The sequence below is a fragment of the Oncorhynchus gorbuscha genome, linkage group LG10 (genome assembly GCF_021184085.1).
Source record: "Oncorhynchus gorbuscha isolate QuinsamMale2020 ecotype Even-year linkage group LG10, OgorEven_v1.0, whole genome shotgun sequence".
Taxonomy (NCBI): Eukaryota; Metazoa; Chordata; class Actinopteri; order Salmoniformes; family Salmonidae; genus Oncorhynchus; species Oncorhynchus gorbuscha.
Genome location: NC_060182.1, coordinates 32,756,056 through 32,782,165, shown reverse-complemented (window position 1 = coordinate 32,782,165; position 26,110 = coordinate 32,756,056). Strand labels below are relative to the sequence as shown.

Below are 26,110 nucleotides of genomic sequence, written 5' to 3'. Positions count from 1 at the left end.
GCAGGCGAAGCGTCAACACAGGACTAAGACTGAATCCTCCTACAGCGGCTTTGACGCTCGTCAGGTCTGGCAGGGCTTGCAAACTATTACGGACTACAAAGGGAAGCCCAGTCACGAGCTGCCCAGTGACACAAGCTTACCCGATGAGCTAAATGATATCTATGCGCGCTTTGAGGCAAGCAACACTGAAGCATACATGAGAGCACCAGCTGTTCCCGGACGACTGCGTGATCATGCTCTCAGTAGCCGATGTGAGTATGACCTTTAAACAGGTCAACATTCACATGGCCGCAGGGGCATACAAATTAGCAGGACATGTACTCACAGCATGCGCTAACTAACTAGTAAGTGTCTTCACTGACATTTTCAACCTGTCCCTGAACAAGTCTGTAATACCTACATGTTTCAGGCAGACCACCATAGTCAATATGCCGAAGAACACCAAGGTAACCTGCTTAAATGACTACCAACCTGTAGCACTCACGTCTGTGGCCATGAAGTGCTTTGAAAGGCTGGTCATGGCTCACATCAACACCATCATCCCAGAAACCCTAGACCCACTCCAATTCGCATACCGTCCCAACAGATGCACAGATGACACAATCTATATTGCACTCCACACTGCTCTCTCCCACTTGGAAAAAAGGAACACCTATGTGAGAATGCTCAGCGTTCAACACCAAAGTGTGCTCAAAGCTCATCACTAAGCTAAGGTCCCTGGGACTAAACACCTCACTCTGCAACTGCATCCTGGACTTCCTGACGGGCCGCCCCCAGGTGGTAAGGGTAGGCAGCAACACATCTGCCTCGCTGATCCTCAACATGGGGGCCCCTCAGGAGTGCGTGCTTAGGTCCCTCCTGTACTCCCTGTTCACCGATGACTGTGTGGCCAAGCATAACTCTAACACCATCATTATGTTTGCTGACGACACAACGGTGGTAGGCCTGATCACAGACAACGATGAGACAGCTTAGAGGGAGAAGGTCAGAGACCTGGCAGTGTGGTACCAGGACAGCAACCTCTCCCTCAACGTGATCAAGACAAAGGAGCTGATCGTGGACTACAGGAAAAGGAGGGCCGAGGACACCCTCATTCACATTGACGGGGCTGTAGTGGAGCAGGTTGAGAGCTTCAAGTTCCTTGGTGTCCACATCACCAACAAACTATCATGGTCCAAACATACCAAGAGAGTTCTGAACCGGGCACGACAATGCCTATTCCCCCTCAGGAGACTGAGAAGATTTGTCACGGGACCTCAGATCCTCAAAAAGTTATACAGCTGCACCATTGAGAGCATCTGGTTGCATCACCGCCTGGTATGGCAACTGCTCGGCATCCGACCGTAAGGCGTTAAGAGAGGTTAGTGCGTGCGGCCCAGTACATCCTTGGGGCCAAGCTTCCTGCCATCCAAGACCTTATATACCAGACGGTGTCAGAGGAAACATTTTCAAAGACTCCAGCCACCCTAGTCATAGACTGTTCTCTCTGCTACCGCACCGGAGTGCCAAGTCTAGATCCAAAAGGCTCCTTGACAGCTTCTAACCACAAGCCATATGACTGCTGAAAAGTCCACCCCCCCCCCCTCTTTTTTTAAGCTGCTGCTACTCTCTGTTTATTATCTATGTATAGTCACTTTACTCCTACCTACATGTACATATGACCTCAATTACCTTGACTAACACGAACCCCTGCACATTGTCTCGGTACAGGTATCCCCTGTATATAGCCTTGTTATTGTTATTTTATTGTGTTACTTTAATTTTTTATTTTAGTTTATATCGTAAATATTTTCTTAATTCTTATTTTTCTTAAAACTGCATTGTTGGTTAAGGGTTAAGGGCTTGTAAGTAAGCATTTCACGGTAAGATGAATTTGGAGCATGTGACAAATCAAATTTGATTTGGTAATTGGGTGGGAGGGGTTCCTAGTTTGTCTCTTCCCTCGAATGTCTCTTCTTGAGTTCACTTGATGTTTTCAGTTCTATATCAGTGGAGTTTCCTCAACACAAAGGGCTGTGACGTGACACAGTGTGAAGAGCTGAAGTGAAGTGGAGGAGAAGAGAGGAGGGCAGTAGATGCATCCAGCATGGTGGAGCAGAGAGAATGAAGCCCTGATACAGTTCTGTGGCACAGCAAGAGCCCTGCCTTCTGAAAAGATGGTAAGCAAAGCAGGCGGACGCTCTTTGGTTGCACAGTTCTATTAGGACAGATGGGGACTATAGCAGTTTTGTTCTCTGTGTTTCTTCTTCTCTGGTGGATGCCAGCATATGGTTTATAGTGCTCATTGTTGAATGCATCTCATCTCTCCATGTAGCTGCTCAAAGACAGGGAGATCAAGTTGCACCATGTTTTATCTGTTTTGCTGCGTGTAGTTGAGTCAGACAGTTTCACAGAAACATCACACGGTCTTTAGAAGCTGATGCCTTGCTGCAGTCTAGTGGTCATATGAACACATCAGCTTACTTACCTTCCTGAGTAATGCATCGTAACAATGACTCTGTACGTCATCCACACGCCCAGCTCATGACCTTAACATAAGATGTATATTCAATCAAGCATAAAACTAATTCAATAAAACCATTGTTATAAGGAAAAGAATGACACACTGAGAATTTCTACAAGGTTTCTGGTTAAGGTTGGTTGGAGGTTGGTGATACAGTATCAGCTAGGAGCTAGTTAGATCATGTGATCTCCATCACCAGATTGGCGGAGCAGAACCTGTCTGATTACCTCCTACCTCTTCTTCTTATCTGCTGTACCACCAAGCATACGTATATCACCTAGTATCTGTATCTAGGATTGTGTTTTTTATCAAGAGGTTTCCTGTAGATTTTTACCTTAATCCTTTGAGATAATATAAAGGCACTGATCCGCGTCTGTCTTGAAGGTTATCTGTGTATATGTTTCACACCCCAAAGCATTCATTATTTACATAGCTGCTCTCCCTTGGCACCGCCAAGTCTCTCTCCACAGGAGGTGTGGATGGAAAAATCTCCCTCCCCAATCTAGCCGGGGACACATCCATATCTCGGCTGCAGCGCTCTGCTTTAACGCCACGCCTGACTGACTCTGAGAGGATGCAGTGTCAGGATTACCATCGTCTCCCAAGAAACGGCATCATCATCGGCTTGGTAGCTGTAAAGAACCCGGCAGTAGGCAAACAGCAGCAGCATTAGCATCAGGAAGGGAATGAGGGATGTTTACCTTTGAAATCAGGGGTTCCCCAACTCAGTAGCCCCCAGGGGACCTATCTTAAAGAAGAACGCTGTTTCTTAAACTGACAAGGAAACAAATCAGAATGTAACAAGGCTGCAACGCTACGGTAGCTAACAAACCAACGGCGCGTCTCGTTATGAAGAGCCCCCAGGACATTTTATCTCCCTGAGAAGGAGAAGTGGAGTGCACCAACTTAAACTTTCATTCAAGAGGAGAGGAGAGAGAATGTTTTCTAATATCATATATAAATTCAGCTCTCGTCTTTGGATGTGATAAATCCGTTAAGCCAGCCTGGTGTTTCTACCCAGCTATTTTCCCTAAGGAAGAGGAGGAGGGAGAGAAACCGACTGAAAAGGTTTTTGTGACAACACCAGCTCATGCAAAGGTGCTAATAATTCATGGTTTGTAAACATCTATCAACACATTCATTCATTCATTCTAAATCCACACAGACATGTGAAGTAGAAAACCACAATAGCAGTTGTTGAATTTCATTTCACAAGAAACTCATCTCTCTTACCTCCTGGATAATTAATTCTAATGATACTGGTTTATCTGTGACAGACATTCTAATAAACATTAACACACCAGCTCACTCATCTCAATGTGTTATTGAGCAGAACGTTGACCTTTGCCGAGCCCCCTGGACCTTCTCGGATATGTGTGAAAAACATCCACACCAGCCCTTTCAGAGCACAGGGCTCATTTGATAGAAACGTGACAGGCGTATTTATAGAGAGAGGCAAGCTATGGCAGAGATTGGAATCCTCCACCTCCTCGTTCTCTTTCTATTCCATGGGCCTGAGCCTGCTCCAGTCCAGTCCAAACACTATAATAATCAGTACTAAATTCACCAAAGCCTACCCTAGAATTAGAATCAGTACTGCATTCTCTATGGTCAACCCTAGAATTAGAATCAGTACAACATTCGCTAAGGCCTACCCTTGAATTAGCATCAGTACTGCATTCGCTAAGGCCTACCCTAGAATTAGAATCAGAACAACATTCGCTAAGGTCTACCCTTGAATTAGCATCAGTACAACATTCGCTAAGGCCTACCCTAGAATTAGAATCAGTACAACATTCGCTAAGGCCTACCCTAGAATTAGCATCAGTACTGCAGTCGCTAAGGCATACCCTAGAATTAGAATCAGTACTGCATTCTCTATGGTCAACCCTAGAATTAGAATCAGTACAACATTCGCTAAGGCCTACCCTAGAATTAGCATCAGTACAACATTCGCTAAGGCCTACCCTATAATTAGAATCAGTACAACATTCGCTAAGGCCTACCCTAGAATTAGAATCAGTACAACATTCCTAAGGCCTACCCTAGAATTAGAATCAGTACAGCATTCTCTAAGGCCTACCATATAAATAAAATTAGCCTTAGCCACATTTTCTTACATTACAGCTTTATTCTAAAATTGATTAAATTGTTTTTTTCCCTCATCAATCTACACACAATACCCCATAACTACAATGCAAACAAAGTTTTGCAAAAACAATATCACATTATGTAAGTATTCAGACCCTTTACTCCTTACTTTGTTGAAGCACCTTTGGCAGCAATTACAGCCTCAAGTCTTCTTGGGTATGAAGCTACAAGCTTGGCACACCTGTATTCAGGGGGTTTCTTCCATTCTTCTCTGCAGATCCTCTCAAGCTCTGTCATGTTGGATGGGGAGCGTCGCTGCTGATCAGGTTCAAGTCCGGGCTCTGGCTGGGCCGCTCAACGAAATTCAGAGACTTGTCCCGAAGCCACTCCTGTGTTGTCTTGGCTGTGTGCTTAGGGTCGTTGTCCTGTTGAAAGGGGAAATTCGCCCCAGTCTGAGGTCCTGAGCCCTCTGGAGTAGGTTTTCCTCAAGGATCTCTCTGTACTTTGCTCCGTTTATCTTTCCCTCGATCCTGACTTGTCTCCCTGTCCATGCCGCTGAAAAACATACCCACCGCATGATGCTGCCACCACCATGCTTCACCCTATGGATGGTGCCAGGTTTCCTCCAGACGTGACGCTTGGAGTTCAATCTTGGTTTCAACAGAGCAGAGAATCTTGTTTCTCATGGTCTGAGAGTCCTTTAGGTGCCTTTTGACAAACTCCAAGTGGGCTGTCATGTGCCTGTTAGTGAGGAGTGGCTTCCGTCTGGCCATTCTACCATAAAGGCCTGATTGGTGGAGTGCTGCAGAGATGGTTGTCCTTGTGAACATTTCTCCCATCTCCACAGAGGAACTCTGGAGTTCTGTCAGAGTGACCATCAGGTTCTTGGTCACCTCCCTGACCAAGGCCTTTCTCCCCCGATACCTCAGTTTGGCCGGGTGGCCAGCTCAAGAAAGAGTCTTGGTGGTTCTTCCATTTAAGAATGATGGAGGTTACTGTGTTCTTGGTGACCTTCAATGGTGCAGAAATGTTTTGGTACCCTTCCCCAGATCTGTGCCTCGGCACAATCCTGTCTCAGAGCTCTACGGGCAATTCCTTCGACCTCATGGCTTGGTTTTTGCTCTGGAATGCACTGCCAACTGTGGGACCTTATATAGACAGGTATGTGCCTTTCCAAATCATGTCCAATCAATTGAAATGACCACAAGTGTACCCCAATCAAGTTGTAGAAACATCTCAAGAAAGATCAATGGAAACAGGATGCACCTGAGCTCAATCTCAAGTATCATAGCAAAGGGTCTGAATACTTTTGTAAATTCATTTTTGCATTTTTTAAATGTTTTTATATATTTGCGAAAATGTCTAAAAACCTGTTTTGTTTTTTTCATTGTGTATTTAATCCATTTTAGAATAAGGCTGTAATGTTAAAAAACAAAAAAATAAAAAAAGTCAAGGGGTCTGAATACTTTCCAAATGCACTGTATACTACATCTCTATGGGCCTGCCATCCGATGTCACATTAACCTACACCAGCAAGGCACACTAACAGAGGTGACATGTTGAGCATTAAGGCACCATTAACTCCACACAGTGCCATCCTTAGCATGGTATGTTTAGCCTACATCAATATGCATGTAATAATACCAAACATGTGACGTGTTGGTTAACGATAAACAAATTAACATATTAAGACAAAAACAAACCAGATCTGTAAACCTGCCTGATTTACACTGCCACGTTTGATTCCTGTTTATCTCCAAAGTATAGGTCGCCTACTAGCAGGGTTGAAACTAGCAGGAGATATTTTCTTTTTGGCCCAGCAAAAAACTACAAAATCATTAAGAATTTAGCAAGACATTTGTTTAAAATGTGTCCTAATTTAAACTAATTTATTGCTAAATTCCTGGTGATTTTGTAGTCTTTTTTAACTTTAGAGAAAATGTCGCGCCGCAACAGAAAACAAATCTCCTGCAGGCCACCTGCTAGTTTTAACCCCCGACCATCCACTCGGACAGAAACCATCCCGCAGCTGAATCTAGTTGCCTACCCCTGGTTTACAGTATGTCCCTCCCTGAGTCAGACCATCACAATCAACAAATCAGCCACACCAGCCAGCAGGGGGAGATAAATACATCAAATGAATAAATGGGAATAACGCCCCGAGCAGATGTTTACATAAACATTATTTACAAATGCATTATGCATCACAATGCCCTTTTTGCTCCTACAGAATTCTTCATTATTATTCCAGGTGTTCCTTTAGAGTGTTGAGATATGGAGGCACAGCTTTGATCACCATATCAGAACAATCCCCTCTTTCATCCCCTGGATGGAAGGGAGGGAACATGGTTTGGTTAAGGGGAGATTTTGGATCAAGGTTGGTTCAGCCGAGCTGAGACTTGGCACACCCTCCCTCCCCTCTTGTTTGGTATGCAAGCGCGTTGCTGTTCTACTGAAGTCATCGGCAACATCAATCTCCCATTAATACACAGCGCAAATATTCCAAGAAGCAGAAGAACTGATGCTGAGTGAAAACAAGTCTGGAGAAAAGACCCCAAAACCAACAATAACACAAATACAAAAAGAGAGAAAGAAAAAACAAAACAAACACAATGAAAATGAAAATGCATGAAAATAAGAGGAGAACCTTTCAACATGCAAAGCCTGTATCGATTTAGTTTTAGTTATTTTCTTACTCTAAAATTGGAATTTCAAACTTTGATGTATCACTCTGGAAAAGATTGGTTATTATCTTTTCCATTGTTCAACCCACAGCATGATGTCTAATCATATTTCCTGAATTCATCTGGCGCAGACTTGTTGTAATAACGCCTGCAGGACTAATTATTACATATTACTTACTTATGTCCTCAAAATAAATCTAACATTTCTTAGCCCACTCAAAAAGAAGGAATCGTTTAAAAACAATACATCGTTTTTTTAAAATAAAAATTCAATTACTCTGATTTTCAAAGCAAAAAAAGAGCCTTTAGGTGCAACGCTTGCCATTGAGAGTCTAAGCAAAAATCCATAGTTTGTTCTTGTAAGTGAAAGCAATTTTCTTCTGCCTGCCGACACCACCGCTTTGAGCTCCAATGTGGATTTAAGAGGTTATGACTGGAGGCGCACCATGGCCATAGGAGACTACAGAACAAGCGAGAGATGAATAAAATACATAAATATAAGATTAAACAGGCAAGTAAAAATCTGTCTCCTCTGTGGCCCATCTGCCATTAGTGTAGAGGAGGTATCCTGTTATTTTCACTAGCAGTAGGCCTGGGTCTAGGCTACAGTAGCTAGTTACACATACATTTCAGTTTAGCAGACGCACTTAACCAGAGCAACTTACAGTAAGTAGTGAGTGCATATTTTTCATCCTTTTTCATACTGGTCCCCCATGGGAGTTGGACCCACAACCCTGGCAAGGCAAGTTCAATGCTCTACCAATTGAGCCACACGGGACCACATCTCACATCTGCATCTAGCTCGAGGTCACTGAAGCAAACTTGGACTGGGATAAGTCACTGACTATTGGGCTAAAACAAGCCAGAGACTGAGTAAGTATGGCCTGAGCAAAAAAACAACTAAATAATTTAGCTGGGGAGACAAACTGATAAATGGTGGTGTTGCAGGTCTATACATTACAGGGACCTGTGGACCAAGCCCTTTGTGGGATTTATTAAGAATTGGGGGAGAGGCCATTGATTGTGTCCCACAAGGTCACCATGAAAGGTAGTGCTCATCTAAGGCCTCTGTCCCTCGTGGTAACAACTCTCTATGACCAGTCGAGAGATGCAATAGGGTTAATGAAATTCGCGAAAAAACTGCATACTAAGGTTGGGACTGGGGCTGGCCTCTTACCATGAAAACAGATCTTGAATAATAGCCTGTATTTATTCAAGGAAAACTTGTCCGACTTGTACATTATTCATTGGGACTAAAGAAAATGCAATAGCGGTGCTAATATGATATTGACCAGACCCAAACAGTGCAAGAATGGCAATAGAGACATAGCTAAACACACAAAGACATACTGGGTTACTCTCATTGAAAGATATCACTATTTGCACCACAATCAATTCACATGTACCTCCAGTACATACTTTGGAACTTGTTTTAAAGGTCATGACGATTGGGAGTGAATGGACAGAGGGCAGGAAAGATCATTGAGGTTTATAAAGAACATTCAATCAGAGCTGAACAGCATTGGATTGAGCTTGTTTTCAGTCCACAGTCCGCTCAATTATTTTTTATTTTTTTATTTAACCTTTATTTAACTAGGCATGTCAGTTAAGAACAAATTCGTATTCAAGAGGGAGGTTTCTCTCTTTATTTGGCATACTGTGTAGGTGGACAAATATACATGGAAATATAACAGTGCAAGAATGGATTAATGGTTTATCCCACATCTAATGAAGATTTTGAGTCTGGCTGCCTTTGTAGTGAGGCACAAACATATCTCCAGCTAGCACCATGGAGGGACTTATCCGATTTCCAATTAAAGAGAAAACATTTTCACTCTCAGAGATGGGATGCTTATCAAGAGTACAAATCTTGACAATGAAACAAAAGCATGTACATTCATCATTACACAGTAAAAAAGCGAATATAACTGTCTTCCGATTCGAAAGTGTGTGATTCTTGTCATGGTAAAATGTGCTGAAATATCAGAGTATGAGAAGGGTTTTTACTCATCTTAGTTAACTCCATCCCTCCCTCCTTGAGTCCTCAAAACAAATGATTTCTGTCCTCTGTGTCTTTAAGAGAATCGACAGCAAACACTCTCACATAAACACTTCTGGGTTCCAGCTAGTTCATGATTGGGATTTATTCAAACTGTGTAACAGGTTGTCACAGATCATTAGTTAGATGGAAAAGCTACCCATGTAACCCAACCCTGTACTATGTTGGTTGCCAGCTAGCCACAACTAAGAAGCTTGACATCCTCCGAGTCACAATAGACAGCAAACTGTCATGGTCCAAACACCTCCCCAACATCTCCATCAGAGCAGGTCAGAAACTGGGAGCACTGAGGAGAGTGGCCAGCAAACTTAACACAGAAAACAGAGCCACCATCTACAAGGCACATGTTCGCAGTGTCATGGAGTACTCTTCACTGAGCTGGATGAGTGCCCCGCCTACTCATCTCTGCCTGCTTGACAACATCCAGAAGAAGGCTCTGAAAATAATTGGTGTGGACCAGGACAACGCCCTTTCACAACTCACCATCCCCAGCCTTCACCACAGACGACAGGTTGCTGCTACGGACCTGTAGAAAATGCACACCCACCACTGCCCCATGGACCTCCAAGCTCCCCCCCATCATATACTAGACACCGCCTATGCACAGCCATGCCAGACTATGCTCTCACCCTCCCAGTCACCAGAACATGCTCCCTGGACAGAAGCTACATACACACTCCTGTCCATATATGAAATAGGCTTCCACTGCACATTATCAGTGACATCACAAACAAGACATTGATCTTCAGGCCTTCAAATGCTGAGTGCATGGACACCTCCTGACTACAGCAACCCACCCACCACCACCCACTGACCGCTAAACTGCAGTGAACCATATGATTGGCCGACTGGATGTTACTTTATGTCTGATTGGGCTATTGTTCACAATTGCAACTCCCAAAAAAAGAGAAAAATTAGAATATAGAAACTGGAGAATACACTACTAACATTTCCTAATGAGCGAGAGAGTGAGCGAGTGTGTGTCCCTCCCTGAGCTGAGACTGAGAACAGGTCTCAGTGAAGCAGTCAAGCCTCCCGTTCAGTCCAGATGAGACTGCTAAGCATTTCCATTGTTAGGAAATCGTCAAACACTTTGACTCCTTGCTAATTATATAAACATGACTTTGAAAAATGTCCAGCGCTGGGAGAACAGAACAGCAGACTAGCAGAGCTACATACGGTCGCTGAGCAGCTCTGCTGCGTTGGCTCATCAACAGATTTCAAAAGAGGACGCAGCCCGGAATTTCAATGGCTCCTCAAGGTTCTGTTAAAGGACAGGCCAGGGGAGAGGATATGAGGAACGAGGGAGGGAAGAGGAGGGCACGTTATAATGAACTGTCGAAGCGCACTGTGTCGACACCTCAACCTTTTGGGCTCTAGCTAGAGAACATGTGCTGGAGGATCTCACTGGCAATTAACACTGAGAGGTACAGCGCTCCAGACAAACCTCCAACCCTCGGAATACCAAACCTATTCAACTTTACTGCTTGGGTGCTCCTTCTTTGTCTCCAAAATGAGAGTCCACATTTTGAGAGACTTGAGAATTTATTGAGGATCCCAATTATGTAAAAAGAATATCTGTGTTTGCAAGTGGAGATACAGTAGGCCTGGATGTTCAACAGCACAAACAAATGTAACTGGTCTGGCTAAGCTCTCAAAGTCACAACTCAGCAGTTACTAATCAGTACCAGGCTATTTGTCAGACACATTGGTTATCTATACATTCATTTAAATAATTTTGAGGCCCAAGGCTTTGCAAACACTGGAATAGAAAGGATTGAATAAGCCTATATCATTCAAGGGAGTGGCTGAACTTTGATCAGCTGCAGGAAATGTTCAATAAATTGAAACCCATCCAGGTAATAAAGCCTGCCTGGTAAACATTATCATCATACCATCTCCACAGCCCCAGAAGACACAAGGTGTTTAGATAGTAAGAGCTAAATCACTGTGTGAAGTAATTAAGAGGCAGAGACAGATTCCCTCTGGCATTCATCTCAGTAAAGAACAGTCTCTTTCCTACAACAAAGCCAGTGATTTTTTTCTCTCTCAATTTCCTAATAGAACAAACCATTGTCGATCATATAAATAAAGAGCAAATCAACGGTTCAAGAGAAACCATATTATACCATTCAATCTTTATCATGGAGAATGAAGTCTTCTGCCTTGTCAACGAATCTCAACAATTTATTGAGACAGCCTCCTGACAAAGTGTATCACTTGTGTAATGTACAAACTGTTTAGAGGAGAAATGCAAAATGTAGACTGGATTAATCTCATATCGATATAATCATGAGCCATATGATTGTTTGAACAGTTGCCTTACAGAGAGAGCAGAGAAAGCGCTCTATAACTACACTGTTCTATTCTGGTGCTTAAACGGCTTTCAGAACCTGTCCAGTCTGTGATGTGGGACCTGCAGGATGGATCATTATGCCCTCGCCAGCACATTTTCTAAATCCCGGCGGTTACATTGATGTGTAAACATCTCTGGGAGAAAGGGCTTCACATGTGGCCCAGATTAACAAAGAAGGCTGAAGGACGTCCCTCCAAGAGGATGTCTGAACTATGCTAGTCTTGGATCTGGTGAGCTGAGGGACACAGCCGAGAACGACGCAGAATGAGAAGCTCTGACAGGATAAAAACAATGAACAACTAAAGGGGGATAACCTTTGATATTTTGAAATGCAGAAATACCTTAAAGGTCAGGCAGTGTGCTTGATTGACAGCACTGTACAGAACATGTAGCCATGCCTACTTTAATGACCTGTTCACATACTCTAGGTCAAAGGAAGACTCTTCTCTGCCGTGTAAAAGGCCTTCTGAGGTTCCAGCAAGGTTGAAGTGTCATGTTTTTCCCAGTTGTGTCAATAACCATGAAGTAAAAGTTAACGAAAATACTCCCATAGGTTGTAGGCCTAAAGTATATAGCCTAGTACTTTAAACACCATATTCTCAGTACCAGTACTAGTCTGCTAAAAGCTGAGAAAGTAGCCTAAGCTCCCAACAAAAATACCATTAAAATGCAGAAGAAGATGTTGAAGCAAACACCTTGTTAGCTCAATGCAAGTGGGCCTTGGTGTTTGACAGAGTACCCGGGTTTAACTCAGGGAGAGATGACAGTCCAGTCAGCTGGGCGTCTAGAGAGTCTTGTCAACCTGCCAAATGCTCAGGTTCCTGCTCTGCAAATCTCATAAATGCTTAACACTTACAGTGTGAGGGCTAACATCGGACAGGCCAGGCAGAGCTCCTTTAGAAAAGGGAGAGAGGTCTCACCAAAGAAGAAGGAAATTCCCCTGTCAGCTTAACTGCCTCTTTGAGTTTCTGAAGAATTACTTGAAGACATGAAATGATCAGATAAATGCATGAAAATAACTATATTGTAACACTGTATCAATGTAACAAACAAGGTCAATGAGAGCTCCATTTCTAGTTTCCGTTATCTTTGAAAATGAAAGAGGGGGTTATCAGGCATGCGGGCAAAGCCCCCAATACTTCAGGGCTGTAGTGGGGAGAGGAGAGGTATGAGAGGCACTGCCTGAGCCTGCCATAACTAGAGCTGTCCATCAGATGGAGAGAGGATGATGGGAAGGGATCCAAGCAGTCCCAGAGAGAATCCCGGCCTGCTGCTGTTGCTGCCTGGCTGCTGCTGGCTCCTCATTCTCAAGGACCTTTAAAGATCAAAGCCCCACACACAACAAGAAAGGGAAGAAAGGGAGGGAAAGGCATAGAGAGAGATCAAGATTAAGAGAAACGATAGATAGATAGATAGATAGATAGATAGATAGATAGATAGATAGATAGATAGATAGATAGATAGATAGATAGATAGATAGATAGATAGATAGATAGATAGATAGAGAAAGGAGAGAGAGAGAGAGGGGGGAAGAGAGAGAGCGAGAGAGAGAAACAGGAAAGGTGCCATGAAGCAGAAGTAGTAGAACCCATGCAGCCTTCCACTGATTACCCAACGACATCCCTCCTACTGAAGTATGGAAGTGATGGGATCTTTTGATGCCCCTTGTGGAATAGAAGATTGTATCTCGCTCGGCTCCAAAACAAAAATACAAAGAGAGAAAGAGTGTTCTCCGCTGACCAGCTGTGACTGAAATGTTTGACCTTGATAAAAGACTGAATAGGACAATTCCATGAATTTCATGGCTCTCTCTCTCTCTCTCGTCCCTCTGCAGCAGACATATGGTAAGAAATATGTTTGAAACGTCGAATTGCAATAAAATCACAGTATTGAATCGCAATACCGAATCGCGAGAATCGCAATACATACCGTATCGGCACCTACATATCGTGATAATATCATATTGTGACGTCGCTGGCCCCAATTCCCAGTGCCCTAATTGTAACTAAGGCGTTATTGATAGCATTAGCTGAGAGAGATGTATGGTGTACACACTATCAGAGCTATCTAGAATCCAAATCAGAACAATCTCTAAGCAGAGGAACAAACTGGATTAGTATTCAAATAATAATCCCTCCCAAACACTAATCACATGATCTCATGGTCTCATCCATCAGCCTGTGTGGAAAGAGGTGTCACCTATCACATTCCCTTACAGTGCACAGTATGCTGTGGGTATGCAACTCAGCCATCGCTCATCCATATATTTATATGTACATATTCTCATTCACCCCTTTAGATTAGTGTGTATTAGGTAGTTGTTGGGAATTGTTAGATTACTTGTTAGATTAGTGTGTATAAGGTAGTTGTTGGAAATTGTTAGATTACTTGTTAGATTAGTGTGTATTAGGTATTTGTTGGGGAATTGTTAGATTACCTGTTAGATATCACTGCACTGTTGGAACTAGAAGCATTAGCATTTCACTAAACTCACATTAACATCTGCTAACCATGTGCATGTGACCAATAACATTTGATTTGATTTGGGTAGTAGGAAGTGAGAGTAGCCTATAGATTACATGCACTGACTCCGCAGGTCGGTCTGATGCACTCAGCGTAATGGAATAACAAACCTGTCATCAGTAGAACTGATGGCTCTCCTGCCATTTGATCCTTTCCACCCAGAGCTGAGAGAGAGCACAATGGCAGTTACTCTCTCTAACACAGACATGTAAATATTAGAGACCTACTACAACTCACTGAAACACGCAGCAGACAGACAAGGTGAAAGAACTCTGGAGAAGAAATCAGGATTGGAACTTTTTTCGGGTAAATAAACGTCCAATTCCATTACAAAACGGTTCCGCCCAAAAAACCCTGACCCAGCAATTTAGTGCGAAAAGGTAAAGAAATCTATTCCTCCATCCCTGAATAGCTTTGCACCTCAGTGAACACATGAGGGAAAAGGAAAAGAGACAGAAGATAAGCGTAAGAGAGGGAAACTAGTGCGAGAGAAAGAGTGTGGGAGGAGAGAAAAAAAACGAAGACACAAGCTGGGTTCAATTTAGTCTTCTCACAGGAGGTGGAGTGACCTGTCTGTACTACAATAGAGGTCATGCAATTTTGAGCGGGCACCCCTGTCTTCAGAGGAGGCCGAAGACCCCTGCCTTCATGTGCACATCCAGGGGAAGAAACCAAAAGGTCCCTGTAGCGTGCAGGACTCCCTAAATGACCTTACTTGTGGGTTGCTAAAAACAGGCTCACCACACCACAGCTACACAATTGACACAGTAAGCTACAGCACTAGCAATCAGTAAAGCTATCAAAACATAGGGCAGGGTACTACAAGGCCAGGCAAGTCGACCAAGGCATTACAGCTGAGGCCTGCGCTTCCTCTGCACAAAGACTTTTCCTAATAATATGGATTTGGGGTGAAAATGTTCTCAAACCCCTAAATAACGTTAAACCCCAAGACCTAGTTAAAAGAACATGGATCCCCCACTGTATCCAATGGTATTTCTCCCTTCATCTCAGCCAGTTAAAGCAGCAGTCCAAACTCCACCTGAGACCTGATCACCGGGCCCATTCACATTCACAACATGCACTGAACACCTGTTCATGGTGTAGAAAAACACTAACATTAAGGCATCTCGATTTGAAGAAAAAAGAATAAACAAACAAACAAACAGGCAAACATGACCTTTACTTTCCACTGATTGCCCCAGAAAAGCTAATGAACATTTCCATAAACATTTGTGGTTCGGAGGGAGTCATTTTAATTACACTCTGTAGAGGAAGGATGAGGTTGGGCTAGGATAAACATTTCATCAGAACCAGCCTTGTGTTCGATTAGGTGAATTCTCCAAGCACTGATGTCCATAAAAACAACGTTGACAGGCCCTGGAGAAAAAAATATATCTAATTTGTTTGTGCTGCAGCAATGACTGAAAATGCATTAAAGGGAGTCAAACACCTGGCTGTTTGATGAGGGCAGGCCCAATCATCCTAATAAGAATCATCCTAATCCATCGGAGAACGCTTTAATCCAGCCAATGTTGTAATGAGGTCAGGATATTCAGAGGGGAATTCACCAGCCTCAGCAGTAGGCAGCAGCACTAGAGAAGCTGCAAGCCACAGTAAAAAGGTTCTGGGAAGAACACAAACCTCACAGAGCTGATTATCCAGGGCTACAGGAAGGACATCATGTAAATGAACCTCATTTAGCTTTCAGCAAGGTATTAAAAAATTGGTGATTCGTTAATGATACAATAAACTTCTTCTGGATCAAACGGAAACAACATGACATTGGTAGCTAAATGACTTAAATGTAAATGTAGCTAGTTTGTTTTGAAAGGAGAGAACAAGGAGAGACGCCTGCTAAGCTCTACTGCCATTGTAATCCTTTCATATTTTGTTCAATAAAAACGCAAAAGTAATCATTACCATTACAAAAGAACAGAGGAATGATGAAAACTGTATCTGATTGAAGCGATCTCCTGCAGCTCTCTTTGAAAGATTGTGCCTTGGATTCTCAAATATTAATAGCGGGAAGTTGTAGCAAACAAATGCCTTGGAAAGGGTTAACAGACATGACGTTCCAGCCAGAGATAAGGTTCTGAATGATTACACCACTGTATCCAATTGTCCTCATCATTATCGCTGCCTATCTCCTACTGTCAGTGATCGACTCCCAAGATTACCTCCCTTCCTCAGTCGTATGCATTTCATGACTCATTAGCTGTGGTTCTTCTGAGTCTGACCAGCACTGAATCGCTAGGCTAGCTGCCTCCCTGGCCCTCCCTCCCAGTCGGTCTGATTCACCCACTGCCCAGAAGTATAGTGAGTGAGTCCACTGAGTGTGTCCAGTCTCCAGTGAGGCTCTGGCTAGGTGCTGTCCTGAGTGGAGGCATATTGCATGCAGGCACCATGCCGTGCCACTGCCAAAGTTAGCGGCAGGCACTAGAGGATTATTACTGATGACAGGGGCATTCAATGTGTAGCAGGCCGACTGAGGCCTGAGCTGATGCTGTCTTGTCTCTCTGGGTTCAGCACCAGTTTAGAGGCAGCAGGCAGCTATGGGGCAGCTATGTGGGAGGCTTTGCTCACTGTGCCTCACAGTGCAGTTCTCAGAGTGCTGCTGTGTGGCATTCATTAAGGACTGAGGGTGTCACACCAGCTTAGGTCCCCTGTCCCCTCTCGCCTGGGCTTCCTGCTGCTGTGGACCAGCGCTTTTGCTTTTCAAGACTCTTTTTGACTGAGGATCAGACATTATTCCCCTCGATATGGCAAGTCTGATTGCGACATGTTTTCTAATGCATTCTGATATCTCACAAACAGAGGCATTCGTCCAAAGTAACCCCAATTGGCTTAAATGTATACAGATTGGTGGGTATTTAACAAACTATTTTGGAGACCAGTCCACTTAATTTACCATTGGATGAATACCAGGCCCAGACTTAGGACCCAGAGTTCCAACGAGAGCCAAAGAGCAAGAGATGCATTTGAAAAATAGCACTGCTACGTGGCATTGCAATTCTGCCACACATCTCCAGTCCTCCTACCTTCCATGCTGAGGTAACCTAAACATGGAGGCGGTTCTGTTTGATCTGGGAAGGGATAGAAGCTTTAAGCCCTTTCTGTGTGAGGTGTCCTTCTTTAAAAAGATTTTAATCTCAACAGGAATGTCCGGCCAAATAGAGGTCATGGCTGCCAGAGCAGCCAGCAGACAATAGCAAGCAGTTGGTTGTGAACCTGAGAGGAATTCTGGTGAGGATGTGTTTCTCCTGGGCCTAGACTCATCTCAGTAAGCATTAGGAGGCAGGGTGCTGACTGAAAGAGCAATGACACAAAATGATACATTATTCGACAACAAGAAGGGGTGTGGCTCTGTGTGAAACAAACTATGGGAATAGCTTTAGTCTTAGGGGTTATTAAAGTATACTTTATGTAAATCAATTTCATGTAATGCAATGTATGTAAACTGCAATAAGAGACCAAATATGTAATATTTGTAATTCTCTGCAGCATTAGTCGAACCTGAGGTGCAAAACTTCCTATTCTTTGTGAAGGATTCACAAATTATACAAGTCAAATATTTCCCTCCTTGAGAAAACACTGATTTCTGGCATGCCCTCCCTAAGAGGAAACATACCTCCCTTTATTTCCGCTATGGTTAAATTGTCAAGCTTTGCCCCATATTTCCTCTTAATCTCACTTTGACAATTTAAAAGCTGAGCGCAGCGTGCATGCCTATCACCGGCTCTGAGAGAGGATGAGTCTGCCCCCTTCCTCCGCCCTCTTCCTGCCTTCCTTCCCTCGCATTTTTATCAGATTGGTTTATCTAATTTTCCAGTAAATGCTTGAAATGTATTCCTTCATACCTTCTCCCCATAAACGTTAGATAAAAATGAATAGCTCGGCACTAACTGCCTTCACACCCTCGCTCCATTCCGATACACATTTGGAGGGGCAGGAGGGGAGAATCTCTTTCCCCTCTAGAGGGATGACAAACACTTATTCAGCAACAAGGTAGAAGCCAAGACCTTTCCAACCTACCTATGAGGGATGAGGCCTTTAAATTCATACAGGGTTGAGACAGACATCTTTAAACCAGTATGATAATAGCTGCACACATCAGGATAGGTTAGGTTTAAGGAAAGCGTTTAGATGTGAGCAAACCTGCATTCAATCTGAGGTGGTCATCAAAGGCTCTCTCTATCATAGTGCCCAAAATGTTGAGAGTTTAATCAGAGGAGGAGAAAAACAACAAGGTGGCATTAGGCATGCTGAACCAGCGCCAGAAATATGCAGAGAATTGATGAGGTGTCACTTTCGCTAAGAGTCACACAATTGCTGCCGACAAGAGACTGTAATCCCCTCCCTCCCCGCCTGCCACCAACGAGCCACAGCACAGAAAGAGACAGAGACGCTGGTTCCCTTCGCACGGCGCACATGAAAGAGAAACGCCCTTGATTTTAGGGAAGGTTGCCTATCTCCCTCCGTCTTCTCAACCCTGAAAAGTAGTGCTCTCCTAACACACAACGTGCAACATAATTAGGTATGATCCTCTCTTTGCTTGTGGTATTGGAAAACCTGACATGAGGTACCGTACCTATCACATTAATACTATAGCAAACATGGCAATATATTGTGCTCTCTTAAAGTAACATCAGAAACACAACTGTGTCTGTTAATTAAATGTGCTTGCATTGATGAAAGCAATTTCAAAATCCATTAATTAATTTAGACTGCTAGGAGAACTCTGCAGGTCAGACAGGAGAAGCAAGCTAAAACATTAGCCTCAATTAGAAAACATGCTAGCGGTTTATTTTATACTTGTTCATAACATGGCAAGGGAACAAAAGTGAGGCAGACTGAGAGAATGATAAATAGAGATAATGTCTAATACAGAGATTATATTGTGTATGTTAATTCATGTGTAGACCTATTCAAATCAGCACTGCAATTAGGTTAGTCCAAAAGGCTAAGGGATTAGGCTAATACAAAACAAATCATCTCATACAGCAACATTACATTTACATTTAAGTCATTTAGCAGACGCTCTTATCCAGAGCAACAAAGACATTAGAAGTAAGGACTTCTGATGTAAATAAAAGTGACATCACTCATTTCAACACCACCCATATTTTGTCTTGAGGTACGGATCACATTAATAATTTACCATCATGTTTGCTCTGACGCTTCCACTTGTTTTTCACTCAATTAGAAAACCAATGACGACAGTATTTCTGGCCCAAATGTGTTAATCAAAAGTACGGGTGGCTGGTTTTGCACATTGCTTTAATTCATTGTCATTATTAGTGGCAGTGACTTTGATCAAATCTTTGCGCATATAATTCGATTAATTCACTCATTAACAACTAATTATCTCAATATCGAATTTCAATAAAGCCATAGGATCATTGATCTGAACTGATCTGCACCTCAAGGGAAAGCGGTGAGAAAATTTATGACACATTCTCTCAAATCTTGAAGCTTGACTGAAATACCAAAAACGGCTTCCTTCCCTCTCTGTCTCTATCTTGGCATTGTCATTCATTCTTTATACAGCATATTCAAGCACAAAGACTTGTCACTACATCACTTCACTGTTGAAGGATCAAAATGCCTTTCTATTTCAAAAATGCACCTTTAAGAGAAGATGGTTGACTATTTGTCACTCCAGAGGCTTGGCGGACCTGAGTTGATGTGGGAGTGACAGACGAGCTATGACAGTGGGGCTGAGACCATCAGAAGGTCTCTCAACCAATCACTTTGCTCCACACTATTTTCTTTTCAAAAGTTACAGACTTAAAATGTAATTAATGAAAGGGGAAAGAAACAATGTTAGCTAATAACTTAAGAATTATACAAATAAAACAGTGCTGCTTTTCTTTGCCTTGGCTCGTCTGACGATTCCGCTGCCTGTCGGTTAATGTGTTCAAACCACAACGTTTGCTTCATTAGGATCAATTGTATTAAGAATTCAGCGATGCCTTCCCAGGCAGCAGCTTTTGAATTTCCTTAGAGAAACTTCTGCAATTGCAATCATTCAAAATCCCTCCAGCTTCAGGCAGCAAACTAAATAATGTTTAGTTCCAGTCTCCCTGCTCGTCTTCACATATGAAGACAAGAGAGACAATCCATACAACAAAAACAGATCATGACAAATAAAATGTGAAGATCAAGCAATACACTGTCTCACTTGCATAACATTTTAAAGTGACTGCACTGGAAATAAATGAAATAATGTAAAATAGCTGGACTATAGGTCAAGGACAAATGGCTTCTGTGATTTCTTTTCACACGGCATACAAATAATAACATTTTGCACTTTCATTTTCCGCGACAGAAAGCTAAACGAATTGTTATCTTTTCTTATTGGTGTGATACAATATATGAAATGTGAAACACCTCCAGGCTCTTATGCAGCCTATGTTAAATACTTTGTTATGTTGAAATTACGAGTTCTACATAATGCTGGATGAATACGTTGTGGAATATGCAGCCCTACTGAACAGGAACTTGTGTGATCGACAGTTACATTTATGGTTTAGGCTAAACAGGGATTCCTTTAATTAAGAATGGATAGTGTAAAAATAAACATGAGCTCAGCGATAAGACACATCCAACTTGATCCAGCTATTATTCCACGGATACATACACTACATGGATACGCTACACTACAAAAGTATGTGGACACCTTCAAATTAGTGGATTTGGTTATTTCAGCCACACCCGCTCACCTCCATTGGACTCTGGAGCAGTGGAAACGCATTCTCTGGAGTGATGAATCTGTCAGTCTGACGGTCAAATCTGGGTTTGGCAGATGCCAGGAGAACACTACCTGCCGCAATGCATAGGGCCCACTTTAAAGTTTGGTGGAGGAGGAATAATAGTCTGGGGCTGTTTCTCATGGTTCGGGCTAGGCCCCTTAGTTCCAGTGAAGGGAAATCTTAGTGCTACAGCATACAATGTCATTCTAGACGATTCTGTGCATCCAACTTTGTGGCAACAGTTTGGGGAAGGCCTTTCCTGTTTCAGCATGACAATTCCCCAGTGCAAAATTCGAGGTCCAAACAGAAATGGTTTGTCGAGATTGGTGTGGAAGAGCTTGACTGGCCTGCACAAAGCCCTGACCGCAACCCCATCAAACACCTTTGGGATGAATTGGAACGCCGACTGCGAGCCAGGCCTAATCGCCAAACATCAGTGCCCGACCTGACTTAATGCTCCTTTGGCTGAATGGAAGCAAGTCCCCGCAGAATGTTCCAAAATATAGTGGAAAGCCTTTGCAAAAGAGGCTGTTATAGCAGCAAAGGGGGGACCAACTCCATATTAATGTCCATGATTTTGGAATGAAATGTCTGAGGAGCATACTTTTGCCCATGTAGTGTACGTGGAAATTGACTGTTGCAGGTTCTTATGTGTGTAGCTTGAGTGCTTTTTTTCAGCCAGTGAGCATCAATGGTATGGTCAAAGGTCATACTATCCTTAAGGAGCTCAATGACACTGTGCTCAAAATGCAGAAGAAACCTTCAATTAGAATCTGCCGAGAACATCATGCTCTCCAAATTCCTTTCTACAGCAGCCAAACAGTACAGAGCCTCTAGACAAATTAAGACAATTCATATTTTACAGTGGCTTCCTAATGAATGCTAATGTGCTTTAGGAATATGGGGCTCTGGGCATGTACATTATGAAATTCACAAGCTTTACTGTTAAAATGTTTGTGTTCTGTGACATGCTACATTTTTTATCATACATTTTTCCTCTATGTTTTACTATTGGCCGCTAGACTGGAGGGCCAAACAAAAAAACTGGAAATGGGAAGCTAAGTAACAGGAACAAATTAAGTTGAAAATCTAGTGAATATAATTCTATCAGCTGCAAAAGCGGTGTTGATGTTGGAACCTAAATAAATATAAGCATGTGATTCTACACATTTAACAATGCAATTTTGGGGGGTTAATTGTTCCTTTGCTAACTAATTTAAAACAGTAAAGCTGAAGTTAAATTGAATTATAAAAATGTGAGTAAAAAAATGTAAATTCAAGAATTTACCATGCATGCGCAAATATAGGCCTGAAGAATGACAGATTTTGTGTCTGATGTTAAAGGGTAGGAAGCATGAGTTTTTACTCACCAAAGTAACAACCTAGTGTGGTCAAACACTTAGTAACTTTGTTGTAGTCACAATCTGATTATCTATAACTACAAACATAGTTATGTTTTGGGGTTTTTACATATTTATTAACTTATTTCCGGATATCTTCTAAACTACCCACAATTACTATTTCTCAACATCATATGGAGAATCTCGTCCATGTTAGCAAGCTCGCTATTGGAATAGCTGACTCTCCCTCGGCTGGTGAAACGGCCTCTCCCTCTAAAGTGCCTTCTTGGCTTTTCTTTGGTAGCTAACTCAGTCGTCAATCAGTAAGTCTCCGCTCTCTCTACTTTATATCTGCTGGCTTATTTTGTGTTCTGTGGATTCCTGCCTTTGCTGGCTTATCTGCTGGTTTACTACCTAGCTATGTCAACCATGGTGGTTGGCTAGCTAGGCTAGTTTGTTATTTTAGCCTGCTAGCTAGTAACATTATTTGATAATTAGTTAGATGGTGTCTTGTATTTCTAAAACTTTGGATTACTTTATATAGCTGTAAACTAGGTGTTGATAGCAACTCATGCAGTCACATAAAGTTAACAGGCTGGTAGGTCTAACGTTAGCACGCTAGTAGGGCTAACACTCACAGGCTAGTTGGCTTTCAACCTTGCAAGATGATTTGTAACAGTAAATTCATACATTTTTGCTTTTAAGTTGGTACATTTTTAATTTAAAACCAGTAGCCAGCGGTCTAAGGTGAGTGGCGCAGTGGTCTAAGGACTGCATTGAGGCGGTGCTTGAGGCGTCACTACAGACCCGGGTTTGATCCCAGGCTGTGTCACAACTGGCCGTGACCGGGAGTCCCATAGGGTGGTGCACAATTGGCCCAGTGTCGTCTAGGTTAGGGGAGGGTTTTGCCAGGGGGTCTTTACTTGGTTCATCGCGCTCTAGTGACTACTTGTGGCGGGCAGGATGCCTGCAGGCTGACCTCGGTCGTCAGTTGAACGGTGTTTCCTACGACACATTGGTGCGGCTGGCTTCCGGTAAGCAGGCAGTTAAGCAGTTAAGAAGCGTGGTTTGGCGAATCATGTTTCAGAGGACGCATGACTTGACTTTCGCCTCTCCTGAGCTTGTTGGGGAGTTGCAGCGATTAGACAAGATCGGAATATAAAAATAAATAAACAGCAGTCATGAGTGCAAACGATTTGGTTAAATTTGAAGTTGTACATTTGAAGTTATTTTTGATGGAGTTTACATTATATGGAATTGGCTGGCTTGCCAGAAGATACTGACCCTACCATTACGCTTGTTTACAATGAGCTGCACTGGGGTCGGAACACAATCATGGTTACATTAAGACACTGGAGTCGGCACGTGATATGGGTCGGAAAACATACCTCAATGCAAGGATGGGATGTGCCACTGTACTCCAACGTTTACCTTTATCCACACTGATACATCGAGAAGATTGAAATACTGCTAGTTTTTCCAGAAAACGGAACTTTTCACCCTCATACTAGCTAGCAGTAGCCAACACAGCCACTTTGGAATGGCAGTGTCAGTCAATCAGCTTATTTTTTGTTCAACGTGACGTGCCATTCCATAACAGCTGCTGTGACTACTGCTAGATAGCAAGAGGACGAAAAGGGCAGTTTTCCAGGAAAAATAGTAGCATTACAATCTTCTCGATGGCGCAGTGTGGATTAGGTTTGTGAACTTTAAACATTAAACTGTTTAAACGAAATTGGGATCCTTAATGTTAAGAAAAATCCCGAAAAAGAAAAAAATTCTCCCACAAAATGTTAATCACAGTGCAGTTATCACAAAACATATTATTTTCTGTGTTATAGCCTAACTAGTTGACAGGCTATAAATGCCTGGGGAAAATTGTTTAAATTAAATAAAACCAGAGGAAGAGACAAACTTTAATCTACTTTGGTGAATTTGCAAGGCATATGCACACCAGGTTTTTTCTGCCTGCCCACTCCTTTCTCCCCTTCCGTTGTGTCGCTTAGGGTGTATTCAATACGCTAATTCTGTTACAAAACATTTCTTAAACGGAAGCAAATGCAATGAAACAGAAAGGGACTTACCTGAATTTGTCCAATAGAAACTCTTGTTTTAGTTGCAAAACGGAACTGTTTGGACTAATGATTACACCCCAAATTTCACTTATCTAATGATGTGAGTATGTTCAGTCTTTTATCTGTTGCGTGTAGAACATCCTAGCCTATTCATTGATGATAGGCCCTCCTTTACTAAAGTTGCGAGACATTGCAAGCCAAGAAATTACGAGATACACCATTCCATTGCGAGATACAGCTTTTGATTGCTTTTCAATAGGCCTAGTAAACATTTCTGACTGAATGCCTTTGTGGCCGACTTGCCTATACTGTGCCCATACCCTCTCTCTCTTTTCCTCGCTAGCTCACTATGAAAGACGCAAGTGTCTCCGAAGTACGCCAACCAATCAGTCTTCTCAATTCCAATACTGAATCTTAGGTGTCGATTCCTTGCAGAATGGAATCTTGACACTCAGAAATGGGAGTCGACACCGGGAGTCAATGTGAGTCGAGGAATAGATGATTTTGGATGCAACTCTCCACCACTACATCGTCGTCATTAATGTCAGAGAAAGGCAAGCGACAGCAGCAAAGTCCTGTACGGCAATACTTTAAAAAGTTAAATGACAAGGAAATGCAAACTTTGCGAGGTGGAATGCTAGCCATCTGAAAGGGAAGCACCGTGAGACCCGAACATTTGCAGGCAGCAGCGCAGCTGCATTATGAATTCATGTGGAAAATGTTTCTTATCGTTTTAATGGAAAACTGCAACAAACTAAAAAATGCTGTTTAAACATTAAGAACATTATTCCATTTGTCACATCCTTAGTGTGGACAAAGGTACAATTTGGAGTTGTGGCATATCCCATCTTGGCAGTGAGGTACGTTTTCTAACCTATATCTCATGCCGGCTCCACAGTGTCTTAATGTAACCAGGATTACTTTCCGACCCCAGTGTAACTCAGTGTAAACAAGCGTAACGGTAGGGTTTGTATGTTCTGGCATGCTTGCCGGGTCCTCCATATTATGCCGCAAAAAAACAATTTCCGGCATGACTTCGGGATTCTGATAGGTTTGATGTAAAAACACAAGAAATAGACACATTTGCTGTAATTTTTCATTGGGACTTTTGATTTGTATACTAATGCGAATCCATATGTTACATGTGGTTACATTTATGCTACCTACCCTTAAGATTTAACATAATGTGTTTTTACATTGTATCAGAAACATTTGCAACGATAACCGCGAGGAGAAGAAGGGCCCATACCTCATTGGTGTTCCACCTGTGTCTCTCCTTTGGCAGCGATGAGCATTTTGGTAGACATTCAAGCAGCTTTTTGGGCAGGTATATTTTCAAATGTCCATGTTCATCTGCAAAAAGAGAAAGATGTGTGTAAGTGCATGCGTGCTCATTTTGCTCCTTGTGAGACCTGAGGAATCAGAACTTTGTCAGAGACCATGTTGAATTGGCCCGGTTTCAGAAGACAACGGTGGTGCCGTTATGGTACAACCCACCTCACCAGGTAATATCACAACAGTACAACAACAATCCATCTTTGGACAAAGGCAAAGCCCATTTCTGTTATCCTAAAAAGGACACAATGGCAAGACTGCCTAGAACAACACTGTCCACTGTTTCAGTGGTCCAAACTGCAAGCTAAAGTGGTACAACACTCTCACACAGGCCCAAATGCCAGTGGCTGAGAAACAAAGGAAATACAACTTGTTCTGTAGTGCAATTACAG

At 42.7% G+C, this 26,110-nt stretch overlaps 1 protein-coding gene across 6 annotated transcripts in view; it reads right to left on the bottom strand.

Annotated features, from left to right (window-relative positions):
* Positions 1-26,110, bottom strand: part of camta1a (calmodulin binding transcription activator 1a) — a 522,529-nt gene that overhangs the window by 477,853 nt on the left and 18,566 nt on the right. For all 6 annotated transcript variants that reach the window (XM_046365688.1, XM_046365689.1, XM_046365690.1 and 3 more), the window contains one exon: positions 25,633-25,736. In XM_046365688.1, the coding sequence (XP_046221644.1) occupies positions 25,633-25,736 (104 nt within the window). The remainder of the gene's footprint in view (positions 1-25,632; positions 25,737-26,110) is intronic.